This window comes from Anolis sagrei, chromosome X, assembly GCF_037176765.1.
Source record: "Anolis sagrei isolate rAnoSag1 chromosome X, rAnoSag1.mat, whole genome shotgun sequence".
In the NCBI taxonomy this organism is placed as follows: Eukaryota; Metazoa; Chordata; class Lepidosauria; order Squamata; family Dactyloidae; genus Anolis; species Anolis sagrei.
Genome location: NC_090034.1, coordinates 13,895,664 through 13,913,017, shown reverse-complemented (window position 1 = coordinate 13,913,017; position 17,354 = coordinate 13,895,664). Strand labels below are relative to the sequence as shown.

General features: G+C 41.4%; 1 protein-coding gene across 3 annotated transcripts in view; it reads right to left on the bottom strand.

The window, feature by feature from the left end:
* The window catches only part of LOC132762072 (protein CLEC16A-like), a 76,382-nt gene that overhangs the window by 45,177 nt on the left and 13,851 nt on the right, over positions 1–17,354 (bottom strand). For all 3 annotated transcript variants that reach the window (XM_067473092.1, XM_067473094.1, XM_067473095.1), the window contains exons 7-12: positions 17,101–17,275; positions 15,248–15,301; positions 14,484–14,597; positions 7,188–7,398; positions 5,515–5,623; positions 4,520–4,620 (exon numbers count right to left, since the gene is read on the bottom strand). In XM_067473092.1, the coding sequence (XP_067329193.1) occupies positions 4,520–4,620; positions 5,515–5,623; positions 7,188–7,398; positions 14,484–14,597; positions 15,248–15,301; positions 17,101–17,275 (764 nt within the window). The remainder of the gene's footprint in view (positions 1–4,519; positions 4,621–5,514; positions 5,624–7,187; positions 7,399–14,483; positions 14,598–15,247; positions 15,302–17,100; positions 17,276–17,354) is intronic.

The window sequence follows — 17,354 nt, the reverse complement described above, 5'->3', positions numbered from 1 at the left end:
TTTGCAATCCGTATGTAACTATATATTATTTGTCTCTATCTATATACATTAATTTTATATATGAATTTTTCTCTCATATACTTGCAGGTCTTTGCAAATCCTATATACATATAGATGTCTAGAGATTCCCATGTACCTGTATCCACATGTATACATTATTTTTACATATGAATTTTCCCCTTACATGTTTGCAAGTTGCTGCAAATCCTATATATAGATATCAATAAATATATAGAGGTGCCTATATATCTGTATATCTCTCAGTGTATATATGTGTGTGTGTGTATGTATATATATATAGAGAGAGAGAGAATGAGAATTTTATGTATGAATTTTCTCATCACATGTTTGCAAGTCTTTGCAAATTCTGTATAGATATAATTATCTACATATAAAGAGATGTCTACACAGATATATATGAATCTAGATATAAAGGGCTTGCAAATATTACAGGGGAAATGCACACACACACACAGAGATGTCTTGATAGATAGAAACAGATATTTATTTGTTTACTGTATTTATACCCCACTCTTCTCACTCCCGGAGTGGGACTCAAATATATGGCTTGCAAATATTGCATGAGGGAAATGCACATATAAAGGGAGAGGATTTGCAAATGTTTCAGGGAGAAATGCATATGTTAAATTAGTATACATAATTATACATCTGTATCTAGCTCTGCATTGTTAACATAGGGATTGAATGTTTGCCTGATACAATGTTGGAAGCCTGTCTGAGTCCCCATAGGGCGATAGTATAATAATAAAATGAAATTATTATTATTATTAAGTTATTGTTAATACTATATTGTTTTTGTTGACCTTACTTTTCCACTTACAGAGCTAGTTTACTGCTTTTCTCTGAAATATGGTAAATTTTCTAAACTATGACCTACTATTGCCCCAATTAATGTAATATTATTGTTATCTATTTTATTCTGAAATATTCCAGTAGCTGCTGCATTTCCTATCCTCAGCTTATACTCAAGTCAATAAGTTTTCCCAGTTTTTTTGTGGTAAAATTATGTGGCTTGGCTTATATTCAGGTCGGCTTATACTTGAGTATATACAGTAATCTTCTGTGCTTATATATATTTATATAAATAAAAATGTAATGTTCGTTTGTGGGATTAACAGAACTCAAAAACTACTGGATGAATTGACACCAAATTTGGACACAAGACACCTACTAACCCAAGGAGTGACCATCACTCAAAATTGATTTAGTCATTTGGGAGTTACAGTTGCTGGGATTTATAGTTCACCAACAATCAAAGAGCATTCTAAACTCCACCAATGATGGAATTGAACCAGACATGGCACACAGGACTCCCATGACCAACAGAAAATAGTAGAATGGTTTGGTGGGCATTGACCTTGGCTTTGGGAGTTGTAGTTCACCTACATCCAGAGAGCACTGTGGACTCAAACAATGATGGATCTGGATCAAACTTGGCACGAATATTCAATATATCCAAATATGAACACAGATGGTGTTTGGGGAAAATATACCTTGAAAATTGGGAGTTGTAGTTACCTACAATCAAAGAGCATTCTGAACCCAACAAATGACAGAATTGGGGCAAACTTCCCACACAGAACCTCCATGACCAACAGAAAATACTTAAGGCCATTCAGTCCAACTCCCTTAACCAGGGCAAGAAAACATAATCAAAGCCCTCCTGACAAAGAGCCATCCAGCCATACAACTCCCAAACTCAAGGTCAATGCCCACCAAACCCTTCCGGTGTTTTCTGTTGGTCATGGGAGTATCATAGATTTGAATGGGACCCCTAAAGAAGGACTATTATATGTTGGATGTTCCAGAGTAGGAAAACCAAACAATCTCCACATCAACACATCAACAAGGACACAGCAAGAAATACTGTTTACCCACAAGCATAAATAAATTACATATATTAGAAACCTACACTTTCTCATTATGTTATTTTTTCCAGATTACCAGACTGAGCCACAGCAATGCCTGGCAGGGGATGGCTAGTTTGGGGCTGTACCCATAAGCGGACTTTGGGGTTTGCAAGTTGCCCAAGAAAGATCCCCCTCTGCAGCCCTGCCCATGATTTTGGCCTCACAGTCTCCTTTTTGCACAAAGGTTGCAGCTTGGTTCAGTGGCTCAATCTCCTGAATTTGGGCCCAAATGTGATAACTGGATCGAAGAAAGGAGCAGAAAGCGAAAGGAACAACTGAGCAATTTAAAGCCATGGCACACAATGAACTTGTTCCTGTAACAAAAGAGAGGCTGTTTCTCAGAAGCCATTGGTTCCAAATATCCTGCTATGCATGGGGTCTTTTGCAATGTTTCCATTCCTAATTCTGCCAAAGGAATGTTTCTATGTAATGGCAACTAAACAGCTGGCTCTGGCCTCCTCTATCTCCCAAACCCTGGACTCTTGGAAGTGAAAGCCTTTCCCGTAACCCCATTTCTGATCTCTTCTCCCTGCAAATGAGAGAGGCCTGGTTCTTAAGGAGGCTTTTGAAAACAGTTTAATTAAAGAAAAGCTGTTCAGATAAAAGAGGCAAAGCTAGCATTTAATAGGACTGGATCACGCCTCCCATTATGTCTGAGAAACATCCCGTGTTTTGCCTAGAGCCGGGGCTTGTGCAAATAATATGCAAGTTCAAAGAGAATGCCTGAGTTCCCAGGAACTGCTAATCTGATTCAGAGGTTATTCTGTACTCATTTATTTATCACGAAGCTCCGCACTTAGCAGGTAATTATTCTGAAGAACCAGAGGTCAAAGGAGAAAGGAAGGCAACTTTCCAAAAAAGGAGCACCTCTAGCTAAACCAGAAGTGGGCGAAGAGAAGTGAAAAGCAGAGGGCAGATTTTATAGACAAGCAGCTGTTGCACAAAACAGCACCATTTGCAATCTGATGCTGACTTGGAAGCATTTGCAATAAAACTCCGTCCATTTTTTAAAACTTTCTGGGTCCATATTTCAAATGACACCCAAAGGAGATATTTCAGAAGGCCTTTGCTCCCAAAAGTCCGAAGTGGGATTCATCAGGATGACAGAAGCGAAGGGTCCTCCCCTGCCACCACTTCGCTGCCACCAAAAATTATTGCCCTGGAGCCGCATCTGCTTCGATTTCCTGGAAGCCATCCATTAAGTGCTCGGCTTGTATCACCCCCTGGATGCCCTCATGGAGGAGTAGCCCGCGTCTTCCAAAAAAGCGTCATTTGCAGAGCGCTGAAAAGAATGGATGGCGGAAACACCCACAAAGACTGAGTACAGGAGGGGAGAGCTCAGGAAGAGTGGGCATTTTCTGCCAATTCTGTTCCCTTTCTGCCCCCCAAGTTTAAGAGTGCTTTCTGAGCAAACTTGGCAGGAAATCACATAGTTTTTGGGAGATTTTCAAGTTGGGGTTCAGGGGATGCATATGGCTTATGAGCTGGAATTTGCTCACCCCTGATTTAGGATCAGCACCAACTTTCCGTACCTCGTGAAGTCGGATTTGGCCACAGTGGTCCACGCCTTAATTACCTCTAGATTGGACTATTGCAATGCTCTCTACGTGGGGCTACCCTTGAAGATGGCCTGGAAACTCCAACTGGTCCAACTGGCAGCAGCCAGACTATTAACTGGACCGAATTTACAGAGAGCGGTCAACCCTCCTGTTTAAGGAGCTCCACTGGCTGCCGTTTATCTACCGGGCCCAATTCAAGATGCAGGTCTTGACCTACAAAGCCCTGAATGGTTTGGGACCCTCCTACCTGCGTGACTGTATTTCCATCTACGAACCCACACGATCCCTTCGATCTTCTGGAGAGGCCCTTCTTTTGCTCCCACCCCCACCCCTCCACGTCGCAAGTGCGACTTGCAGGGACGAGAGAGAGGGCCTTCTCTGCGGTGGCTCCCCGGCTCTGGAACTCACTTTCCAGAGACATTAGACAAGCCCCCACACTGGCAATCTTCAGGAGGAATTTGAAAACCTGGTTATTCCAATGTGCCTTCAGTGATTGAATGAAAGATTCTCCCTGACCGCACTTTGCAAAAAAAGTCCTTAGACGCACTTTACTTTATGGGTTGTGCAATGAAATCCTTCCTCATTCCTGGAGTCTCCTCCTTATAAGTTACTCTGCTCTATCTACCAGTGTTTTAAATATTTTCTATAATTTTATCCATGCATCTGACCCTACCTAGTGAAATTTCCTGTGTTTTTAATGCTTGATTTGATATTGTTGTGTTGTATATTATTTCAATTTTGCATTTTATGTATTTTGCGTGTTTTGTTGTATTTGTATTATAGCTTGTATTGTATTGATGGGTATGGTCTCATGTAAGCCGCACCGAGTCCCCCTGGGAGAAATGGAGCGGGGTATAAATAAAGCTTTATTATTATTATTATTTCACTTGTTTTTGACTCCACATAAATACCCTCAAAACAGGTCCTGGTTGATTTTTGGAAGCTAAGTCGGGCCACCTGTGGTTAGTTCTATGGGCTCAGTCTCAGAGGAAAGGCCTTGTCAGGGTCCTCCAAAGGGCCGTGTGTTACCTTTGTTGTGGGACATGGCGTAGAGGAGGCAGAGCACAAACAGGGCGTAGTAGTCAAACTCGGCGCATTCCAGGGCATTATAGACCATCTCAAGGAAAGGCCTGGGAAAAAGAGGAACAAAACCCCGGTAAGTCCCTTTGCTGGCATCCTGGCATTTATCATTATTGACAATTAACATGGAGTCCAAACACAGAAAGGAAACTGAAATGTTACAGCCAGAAGTCTGGCACCAAGATGGGATGCGGTGCCTTTTGGGAGGCCTTCCTTGAAGGCATGTCAGGTTGGAACGTGCACAAGGCATGTGTTTCCCCATCAGGGAGATGTTTGTAGTGTTGTAAATGCCAACATGTTGTGAGCCATACTGCAAGCTGGTGCCTGCTATGCAATGACTCCCAAAGCCATACATCCTCCATTGGAAATGTGCTGAGCATGGTATCTTGCCTCACTCCGAATGAGAGACGGCTTGCTCAGAGTTTGGCCTGCAGTTCTTGCTGGAACTGTGTCCCTGCATGCCAGTTGGGACACGTTGGAATTCAAAGCGACCCTGGCTGGTTCAAGGACAGGTCAATGTGCCCACAGCAAGATTCAGGAAACAGGTTTCACGTTTGTCTGTTGCTGGTGTGACACATGCAGAGCCAATGTGGCCTTGTGGCTTGAGGTTGGACCAGGGGCTGCGTTCCAGGAGGCCCTGAGCAAAGCCACAATCTCTCAGCCTCAGAGGAAAGGTCTTCGCAAACCTCCTCTGAAGACACACGAAAAACCCACAATAGGGCAACTTAAAAGGTCGCCTCGTCAGCACCCACTCGAAGACGCACATCAGCCACAAGTGAGGTCAAACCAGGCATGGGCAAACTTTGGTCCTGCAGGTGCTTTGGACTTCCACTCCCACAATTCCAAATGTGAAAGTCCAAAACACCTGGAGGGCCAAAGCTTGCATGTGCCTGGGCCAAACTATAGGAAAAACCTTGCTGGAGCCCCCCAATCTCTCTTTGTACCTGTTCCAGTTGGACATTCCCGAAGCAGCCGCGCTCTTTTCTTCATCCGTGATGTTTTGCTCCGTGACAGAAATCAACTTACACCGCTCCATGATGACCATCTCAATTTCTAAAGGCCCAAGTTTGAGAGAGGTGCATTCATGAGACAAAATATGAATTCAAAACCAAGATCCAGATTCTTGGAAGCCATTCTGTCCAGCCTACATCACAATAATGTTTCAGAAAGAAATTCTGTGTGACACCAATTCAATGGTTTTTCCTTTCTCCTTGGCAGTCATGGAAATTCAAGCTTAACGTATTGCCAACATGGCAGTTGACAGTTATGGGAGGCTTTTAGATAAAGAATTTTACCTTAGATGATATATATTGTATCATAAGGGTATTGGATTTCAATAGGCAAGATCTGTAGGTCAATATTGTGCACTGGCTTGAACCAAAAGGAGAGTCAGGTAATAAATAAAAATTATTATTATTATTATTATTATTATTATTATTATTATTATTGTGCTATGTAATATAATGCTTCACATTGTTGTGGTTTTATATTGTTGCTCTTTTTATAGTTTTACATTGTCTTCTTTACGGAGAGAAGATGTGGTGTATAAATAAACATAAATATAATAATATTGTTGCCTTTTTACATATTCTATTTATTTGCCAAATGACCAAAGAGGCATGAATAAACAAATGACAAAATGTAGGTTGGCTGGCATCAAGGGGCAAGAAGTAGGACAAGTGTAGATGCAAATGACGAAAGCAAACTGGTTTTAAGGTTTTGGATTTGCCAATTTTTCATATGGTTATGTTTTAATTCCCTTTTAACATCCGCATATTTTTAAAGCATGTTGCTTTGGTTTTTATCATGGGCTGCTTTGAGTCTCTTCTTATTAGAGAGAAAAAAAGCAAGATACTACTACTACTACAAATAATAATAATAACAACAACATCAACAACAATACTCTGGGACTTCCGAATTCAGACTGACAGAGTTTTGGAGCACAATACTCCTGATCTCACAATCGTGGGGAAAAAATCAAAGTATGGATTGTCGATGTTGCAATCCAAGGCAAAAGCAGAATAGATCAGAAGTAACTGGAAAAGCTTACACGATGCAAGTATTTAAAGATTGAACTGCAAAGACTCTGGCACAAGCCAGTCAAGGTGGTCCCAGTGGTGATCGGCTCACTGGGTGCAGTGCCTAAAGACCTTGGTCTGCACTTCCAACACAATCGGTGCTGACAAAATTACCACCTGTCAGCTGCAAAAGGCCACCCTACTCGGATCTGCATGCATTATTTGCCGATACATCACACAGTCCTAGACACTTGGGAAGTGTCCGACGTGTGATCCAATACAAAAGCCAGCACAGTGATCTTGTTTGCTGTGTACTAATCTTGTTATGTATCAAAGAATAATAATATATCAAACCAGAGGTAAGTGGAAGAGAGGAACTGATTCAGCTCTCTGAAGCTTGCCTTCCCCATTTGTTCTAGTATTTGATAGCTTTAGCAAATTCAGGAAATGAAGTTTTGAAAGCATAGGAAGCCTATACTTTCTTATGCATTCTCTTATTTGATTTTTATGTCATGGTCATGCAACTGTTGACAAAATTATTGCAAGGAAACTGCAATGGTGGCCCTGGGCCAATACTGGCTGTGGATGGCAAGGCTCACCTTCGCTCTCTCCACTAGGTTTGATGCCTTTTGAGGGGCCCTCGACGCCTTCTGGTGCATCCTCTGGGCCCCTCTCTTCCTCCTCCTCCTCCCCAACATTCTTATAATTGGGCCTCTTCTGTAGCCTCTTCTTCCCTTTGTGCTTATTGATCTCCAGAGATCGCTCCAAGGTCTCAGTCGGTTTGATGAAGCATCGGATGCCTGTCTTGACCTAAAAGGACAAAAAAAATGGGGAGGGATTGAGTCCAAGCAGAAAGCTCTTGGAACAGAGGGCCTTTCTTTGGCTTCTGGGCCTAGGAAGGATGGAGATGGCAAAATCACCTCTGATGATCTCTTGCTTAAGAAAACCTTATGAATTCATGGTCAGGCAAGTTAAAGGCAACAAAACACAGCACATATTAAGAGCCCCTGCATTGAAAACGGTGTGTTTGTAGAAGGGAAAAGGGATTTTGATACTTTTGTTTACATACAAAATAAATATCAGTATCACACAATACAGTTCTGGATTATGTGATTTTCATGTTTATAGTAATATGTTTTTAACTCTACATTTTAATTATCTAAATGTTATGTTTTTATGACCTAATTGATAGTGATATGTTATGGTTGCGCTATGTTAGGTTTCACAAGTATGTGTTGCTGTTTATTCATTCATTCGCTTCCAACTCTTCATGACCTCATGCATCAGCCCATGCCAGAGCTCCCTGTCGGCTGTTACCACTCCCAGCTCCTTCAATGTCAAGCCAGTCACTTCAAGGATACCATCCACCCCCCTTGCCCTTGGTCAGCCCCTTTTCCTTTTTCCTTCCATTTTCCCCAGCATCATTGTCTTCTCCAAGCTTTCCTGTCTTCTCATTATGTGGCCAAGGACTTCATATTTGCCTCTAATATCCTTCCCTCCAGCGAGCAGGTGGGCATTATTTCTTGGAGGATGGACTGGAGTGATCTTCTTGCAGTCCAAGGCACTCAAAATTTTCCTCCAGCACCACAGTTCAAAAGTGTCTTATCTTCCTTCATTCAGCCTTCCTTATGGTCCAGCTCTCACATCCGTAGGTTACTACAGGGAATACCGTTGCTTTAACTATGTGTATCTTTGTTGCCAGTGTGATGTCTTTACTCCTCGCTATTTTATTAAGATCGGTTATTGGTCTCCTCCGAAGAAGGAAAGATCTCCTGTAGTTGCTGGGACAGTTAACCTACAATCAAAGAGCACTCTGAACTCCACCAATGATGGAATTGAACCAAATGTGGCACACAGGACTTCCATGACCAACGGAAAACACCAGAAGGGTTTGGTGGGCATTGACCTTGAGTTTGGGAGTTGTAGTTCACCTACATCCAGAGAGCACTGTGGACTCAAACTATGATGGATCTGGACCAAACTTGGCACAAGCACTCAATACGCCCAAATATGAACACAGATGGAGTTTGGGGAAAATAGACATTCACATTTGGGAGTTGTGGTTACTGGGATTTATATTTCACCTACATTCAAAGAGCATTCTGAACCCCACCAATGACAGAACTTCCCATACAGACCCCCACCCCCCTCCATAACCAACAGAAAATACTTAAGGCTATCCAGTCCAACTCCCTTCACCAGGGCAAGGAAACATAAATGAACCCTCCTAACAAAGAGCCATCCAGCCATAGATATAGATAGATAGATAGATATGATTCGCACACACACACAGATATAGATTTGAAAGGGACCCCTAAAGAAGGACAATTATATGTTGCATGTTCCAGACAATCTCCACATCACCACTGACAAAAAAACAGAAAGAAATACTGTTTACCCACAAGCATAAAGAAATTACATATATTAAAAACCAACACTTTCTCGTTACTTTATTTTCCAGATCACCAGACTGGGCCACAGCAATGCTTGGCAGGGGGCGGCTAGTCTATATAAATAAAAATGTAATGTTTGTTGTGGGATTAACAAAACTTCAAAAGCACTGGACAAGTTGACACCAAAATTGGACACAATACACTTATCAGGCCAATTGAGTGACCATCACTCATAAAAACAATGAAAAACATAGCAGAAGATCCAAAAATATATAATACATTACAACGCATGCGCAAAAGCACATATATACACATATACACAAATATATAAACACACACATAAACACATATACACAGACTGGGCCACAGATAACCAAATGTCCAAAAATAACTGTATTTGTTCATTTCATCCCTATATCATTATTCCAAATGTGCAAGCATTGTTAGATCTAATAATAATAATAATAATAATAATAATAATAATAAAGACCTTGGCCTGCACTTAAACACAACTGGTGCTGACAAGATTACCATCTTCCAGCTGCAAAAGGCCACCTTACTGGGATCTGCACACATTATTCGCCAATACATCACACATGTCTAGACATTTGGTAAGTGTCTGACATATGATCCAATAAAACAGCTAGCAGAGTGTCTGCTGTGGACTCATCTTGTTGTGTTTCAAATAATAATAATAATAATAATAATAATAATAATAATAATAAATACCAAAAAGAAGGATTAGGTATAAAAGAGACTTTGCTAACAGGAGGCTTTTTTGTCAAAGGTTGTGTTCCTGCCTCTGCACTCAGGTGACATCTTTTTACCCAAATATATGTGTACATTTCACACCCAGGTGGTTAGGGAAAAAAAACCAAACTGAGGGAGGCATCACCCCCGAGTTACAGGAAGGGGAGAAAGTAGGCTAAGGCCTTGCAGAAAGAGCAGCTGCGGGGCCAGAGCCACATCCGTTCTCACAGGAAGTAACCGAAGTGCGGAAGGTGTGCTCTGGCCCACGTCATGCGGCAAAAGGTGCCTGACTTGCCGACTCCAGGAAAGAAACACAACCAGCCAAGAGCACTAGCCCTCTCTCTATTTTGTTGCGAAAGGAAGCATGCCACCCAGGTTTCAGAAAGGAGACCCCATTGTCTTCCCTGTGTTGAATAAGAAGAATAAGCAACGAGGGCCAAGATCACCTTGCCTCTTATCGGGAAGGATAGAAGCTTCGGTTCTTTCATTATTGGCCATCGATGTATGGCAACTCTATGAAGGAGAAACTTTCTTGAGTCTAAGTCTTGAAAATGGAGGGCAGCCGTATTATGGTGCCCCCCCCCCCCCCGCATTTTTACCTCAAAACACAAATAAACAACTACAACCATCTCACACATGGTCTAACAACAATTACATATCAAACTATACAGCATACACCTCTACCCTGATTAAGTCCTAGGCCAACAGGGAGAGGTGGGTAATAAATGTATTATTATTATTGATTGATTGATTTAAAAAGTGAATTCCTTTCTATCCTTTTTTCGGTTTCTCTATCATTTAGATTTTTTCCTCTTCCACCCTATGGTTTACTTCTAATTTTGACATTGACAAATAAATATCTTAACAGGTTTATATTTCCAACTTAGACACAAAGTCTTTCCCTTTTCATCAGATATAAATATATTGGTCAAAAAGAGTTTCCATTCCTCAAAGAATGTGTCCAAGGATTTATTCCTCCACAGCATCATTCACGTGTCCGTTTCTATACTTTCCCACATCTGTGGTTTTCTGGAAGAGGTTTATCCATCTGGAATGTGGCTGCCCTGCTGTTTTGTAGTGCTTTCTGCTTGACGAAACCTCATGGTCTTCTTACTTGACTGTGTCACCTGGTGAGAAGTCTTTTTAACCCAAATATATGGATAGGCCCCAAGTGCAAATGCTTCAGTTCAATTGCCTTCTCTTCTATCAAGAATTCCAAATCCCAAAGCAGTTGCTTATTGCTCTTCTAGCTTTTTGTGTGCATCCTATTGCTATCCCAAGTGGTTTCCCCCCATTGCTTCCTATCCTAAAGTTAACAGAAAAGCTGTGGGTTAGAAACATAGAGCTTTTGCACAAACAGTGACTTATGATGACCCTTGGAAACAACTTTGGGTGTGACTTTCAGCTGACCTATGACTTATGATGATGTATGGTTTTCTTGGGAAGATTTCCTCAGAAGAGGTTTGCCATGGTTCTCCTCTGAGGCTGAGAGAGTGTGACTCACCCAAGGAGTAAGGATTTGAGCCCTGGCCTCCAGTCCTAATCCAATTACGCAACAAAAAGTGCTATACACTTATTTTTGTGTAATTAAGCATTTATTTTGGGTAGGTATTATAAGTTTATGATATTGTTTTACTTATTGTATTGATTTGGTTTGTCTGTCAGTTTGTTTTATTATGGTATTGAATGTTTGCCTCTTTTGTTTGGATACTGCCCTGAATCCCCCTGGGGTTAAAAATAAAGTTGTTGCTGTTCTTGTTATTACTCTTAATATTATTATACACATAAAGTGCTGCACAGTTTTCAAAGGAAGAGGGCAAAAGTAGGAACGTAGCTTTCATTCTCATTTAAGAGAAAAGAGCAGGATGTAAATAAACATGCTAATAATAATACTAACAACAAGTGGGATTGTAGCTTATTGAAATGTGATCACTATTCTCTTGAAATCAAATACATTAGGAAGCCATTCTATATATCAATATTGGGAGGGGCTATGTTTACAAGCAGTTGAGAAGAGTAGGATGTAAATAAACTTGCTAATAATAATACTAATAACAAGTGGGATTGCAGCCTATTCAAATGTGATCACTATTCTCTTGAGGGCAAATACATTAGGAAGTTATTTTACAGCAGGCATATTAACATGAGGAGGGACTATGTGTAGAAGCTGCCTAATCTCTCTATCAAAACCAAAGTATGTTTGTTTTTGTGTCTGTTTGTAGCACAAAGGCCATTGTTATGATGTCACTGGAGTGGCTATTGCTAGTCGAAGTGTCCCTCTGTGATGTCACTGGGAAAGAAAGGTGACCAGTGTATGAGGGGGAAGGAGAGAGGGAGGAAGGAAGGACTCATAGAGAGAACTGTCATGGAGGCACTGTGAGGGAATGCCTTCTCAGAGTTGGAGAAGGGAGAAAGGAGACAGGCAACACCAGGGATATATGCTAGTTCTCTTATAATTAAACACATTGGGATGCTATTCTACAGGAAGCATATCAATATTTAGAGTGATTATATGTGTAAATTTCAGAGCTAGAGAAGGAAAGGGAGGAAAGGAAAAAAAAGAAGGAAGGGAGGGAGGAGAAAGTAAAAAGAAAGAGGGAGGAAGGAAGCAAGGAAAGGAAAGGAGGGAGAGAAAGAAAAAGGAAGGAAGAAGGGAAGAAAGAATGAATGAATGAATAAAGGAAGGAAGGAAGGAAGGAAGGAAGGAAGGAAGGAGAAGAAAGGGGAAGACAGAGTAAGAAGGGAAGGGAAGGGAAGGAAGGAAGGAAGGAAAAGGGGAAGAGGGATGAGAGGAGGGAAGGAGAGAGAAGGAAAGAACGAAAGCAGTGGACCGTGCGCCTTCTAACAACTGGGCAAAACCATTGGGTAGATTCCCTAGTAGAGAAATAAAGTGCACCCCCCCCCCCCCAAAATACTGGTGAATGGAAACACTAGAGAAGTGTGCTGCAAAACGGTGCTGTACTCAACTGCCCTACTTTCCCCCCTTTTGTCTCACCCAGAGGCTTCCCACTCACGCTCTTCTGCTGTGCAAAGCCTTCTCTTTCACTTAAGAAAAACCTGCACTGTCTCACCGCTGCCCTATTTAGAGCATGCCGCTGGAGGCACGCTCCTCATTCCTGGCTGTTGCTGCTGCTGCGTGGAACAAGCCCTATCTTTTAGAGAGAGAGAAAAAAAAACCCTCTGAAAATAGGATGTGGAGGTCTAGAATTAGCACTCACTGAAAACATACCGAGAAAAAAAACTCATTGAAGACGATGACGCATCATACACTCTGTTCATTTTTTAAAAACACACACAACACTTAAGAAATTCTGCGAAACAGCTTCATTGGAAGTAAAACTGCTGTGGCAGAAAAGGAAGAGAGAGAAAAAGGGCAAAGCAGCCACAAACTCCTGACCACAACTTTCCTAGTAACAAAACCCACTTAAAAGAAAAACCAGAGGAGCCTCGTGAAAACAGTCATCTTTGTTTTCGTGTGTAACAGATTTGTGTGCGTGTGTAACAGGTCTTTTTTTTATCAGTGAGTAATGCAAGGTCAATAGCAAAAAGCAGTTGAGATGAGAGGGACACAACAGCCATGTTTAAATATCCAAAAGGTGGTCACATCGAGGAAGGGGAAATAATGACTTATGCATCTCCAGAGACTAGAATATGAGGTAATGGATTCAATTTGCAGGAAGGAAGATGCCAGGTAAACATTAGGAAGAACTTCTTGATTGTTGGACACTGGAATCCAATGGACTCTCCCTCTCTGAGGTTTTTAAGCAGAGGCTGGATGGTGTCATGGCAGGAATGGGGTTAGATTGGGTGGCCTTTGGGGTCTCTTCCAACTTTTAGATTGTATGAGATGAAGCGTAACAAAGGCGCTGACAAAGGCACCACAAACTCAAATCAAGGCTCCATCCAGTCCAACCCCATTCTGCCAGGCAGGAAAAGCACAATCAAAGCACCCCCGACAAATGGTCATCCTGCCTCTGCATAATAATGATAATGATAATAGAACCATAGAATCCTAAGTTAGAAGAAACCCCAGGGGCCATCCAGTCCAACCCCCTTCTGCCTTCATGCAGGAAAAGCACAATCAAAGCACCCCTGAAAGATGGCTTCTGCTTAATAATAATAACAACAACAACAACAATAGCAGCGTCTCCTTTAAAATAACAACAACAACAACAATAATAACATAGAACCATTGAATCCTAGAGTTGGAAGAAACCCCATGGGCCATCCAGACCAACCTTTCTGCCTTCATGCAGGAAAAGCACAATCAAAGCACCCCTGACAGATGGCCTCTGCTTAATGATAATAATAGCCTCTGCTTTAAAATAATAATAATAACATAGAACCATTGAATCCTAGGATTGGAAGAAACCCCATGGGCCATCCAGACCCCTTTCTGCCTTCATGCAGGAAAAGCACCATTAAAGCATCCCCAGCAGATGGCTATACAGCCTCTATTTGAAAGCCTCCAAGGAAGGAGCCTCCACCACACTCCGGGGCAGAGAGTCCCACTGCTGAACAGCTTTTCCAGATGTTCAGGTGGAATCTAATTTCCTGCCATTTGAACCCATTGAGTCCTTATCTCTTGGGGAGCAGAAAACAAGCCTGGTCCCTTTTCCTTATGGCATCCTTTCAGCTATTTATGTCTCCTTCCCTTCTGGAGGCGAAACATACAGACAAAGTAGAAGCCTCAATGTCAGTCTAAGAAACCCAAGGAGTTGACAGAACCAGGCAGAGACGCACAGCACGTACCGAACTTTTCTGGATGTCCTGCTCCACTTTGGAGAAAAACCTGGAGAGGTCCCCATTCAGAATCACTTCCGCCAATGAATTCACCAGCGGAGCATAGTGGATAATTAGGAAAACCTGCAAAGAAGGGGCAAAGAAGTAGAAAAAGAGCATTAAAGTTTTGGTTTGTTTTTTTCGTGTCAGGAGCAACTTGAGAAACTGCATTAAATTGGAATCCATGCACAACGGGGGACAGAATCCAATAGGATCTATTAGTGATAGAAATGGGAGTGCATTTACACTGTAGGAATAATGCAGTTTGATACCACCATGGCTCAATGAGATGGAAACTTGGGAATTGTAGTATGGACAGGCGCCCGGTCTATTTGGCAAAGAACACAAATGCAAAATGACAACTCCCACAATCCCATAGCATTGAGCCATGACAATTAATGTTATAGAACCATAGAGTTGGAAGAGACCACATGGGACATCTAGTCCAACCCCCTTCTGCCCTGCAGTAAAAATCAAAGCACCCCCAAAAGATAGCCAGTGTGAGTTTACATTCATTCTCAAGCCACTTCTTCAGAAACAGAGTGAAATCCACCACAAGATATATATCAAATGAACTAACAAAGAATCTTGGCAATCTTTCTTGAGAATTGGTGGTTAAGGCTCAGTTTATCTGATACTAACTAACCATCGGTCTCACCCACTAATTCCCGAGAAACGCTGTGTTTAAATAATAATAACACACCAATCACTGGCTGCAAAGTTTGGAGACCTACTTGTGATAAGAGGTACAGGGAAACCTGGAGGCTGATCTTCGGCCGTTCCTCAGCCTAAGAAGCAAGGAAAAAAAGAAAAAGAGGGAGTTTATCAGGAACTGGATTAATGTCTTAATTTAGTTTTGGATGGTGCTGGCCTTTGAGAACCCAAATTCTGAATCCCTGCCCAACCATGGAAGACCTTAAGCAAATCACACTGCCTTAGCCTCAAAAGAAGGCAGCAGCCAATCACCAATGGATTACATCTTGCCCAAAACTCAAAAACAGGGCTGCCATGAGTCAGAGTTACTTAGGAAGCATCTGGGCAGCTTTTCATCTCTGGCCTTTCTCTCTCATCTTAGCTTTCAAGCATGTTTATTGTAAACAGTGATTATATAAATAAATAAAGTTTATGATTATTATGATTATAGGCCTGAGTGGCAGGATTTCATTTCTCTGGAATAAGCAGTCATTCAAGAATAAACAGAATAATTGCATGTTCGGGATGAACTGGATTTTGCAAGAAGGTGCAGCTAGGCAATAACTCTTTATACAGTCAATTTTAAATTCATGTCCTGCGTTTACTGCATTTTAACTTTTGTTTGGTATTATTTTAATCTAAGTACGTATTTTATAGAAACACGTTTTAATATATGTGTTTTACATAATGTTTTAGCATGATGCGTTTTTTAATAACGTCCCACCTTGAGCCACAAGGAGTGGTGGGTAAGAAATAACAACAATAACAACAATGTGACAGAGTAGGGACAGAGGTGGGTACAAAAAATATATTATTAATAATAATAATGTGACACAAGCATCCTGTGTTTATTATATTTTAATTTTTGCTGTGTATATTAATACACAGAAATATAATAAAAATAAATAAAATAAACATAATAAATAAATAAATAAATAAAGAGCAACACTCAAAAATCAAGGGAATTCCAGACAATAACCAATGAGGGCCAGCTAACACCTCGCAACAAGGGTTTCCCCCAGACAGCAACCAGCCAGGCTTTGAAGCTGTAAGGTCAATCAATGCCAATCAAGGTGGCCAATTGCAACATTCACAGTTGCTTCAAGCAGACACGAGTTCTTTCTCTCACTGTGGACATTCCACAGATATATAAACCTCATTTGCCTAGTTTCCAACAGACCTCACAACCTCTGAGGATGCCTGTCATAGATTTGAGCGAAACGCCAGGAGAGAATGCTTGTGGATCATGGCCACACACCCTGGAAAATTCACAGCAATACAGAAACATTATTTTTTATTATTATTATTAGCCGCCCCCTGCCACGCGATGCTGAGGCCCACATGGGGGTTCTGTGTGGGAGGTTTAGCCCAATTCTATCATTGGTGGGGTTCTGAATGCTCTGTGATTGTAGGTGAACTATAAATCCCAGCAACTACAACTCCCAAATGTCAAGATTCTATTTTCCCCGAACTCCACCAGTGTTCACATTTGGGCATATTGAGTATTCGTGTGGAGTTTGGTCCAGATCCCTCATTGTTTGAGTCCACAGTGATCTCTGGATGTAGGTGAACTACAACTCCAAAACCAAAGGACACTGCCCACCAAACCCTTCCAGTATTTTCTGTTGGTCATGGGAGAACTGTGTGCCAAGTTTGGTTCAATTCCATCGTTGGTGGGGTTCAGAATGCTCTTTGATTATAGGTGAACTATAAATCCCAGCAACTACAACTCCCAAATGACAAAATCAATTTTTTTGAGTTGTTGGGTGTCTTGTGTGCAAATTTGGTGTCAATTCGTCCAGTGGTTTTTGAGTTCTGTTAATCCCACAAATGAACATTACATTTTTATTTATATAGATAAAGGGACAGACTATTAGCCTATTCATTTGCTCACCTTATCTTGGTTCACCAAGGAGTATACATAAAGAGGCAGGAAGAGGCTATTCAGTAAGTGGTCAGTGAGCACATCATTTAGGAATTCACAGTTAATGATAAGGATATCATTCAGGTAATGAAGGTGGTCTAGGTGCTCCGCAACTAGGTCGCTGAGCTTGCCCCTGTTTCTGTGCCTGAAAAATAAGAAAACATTGAAGAAACACCTATACAATCTGGTAAGGAAATTGGTATCTAGTGATTTCTTCCTCCCAC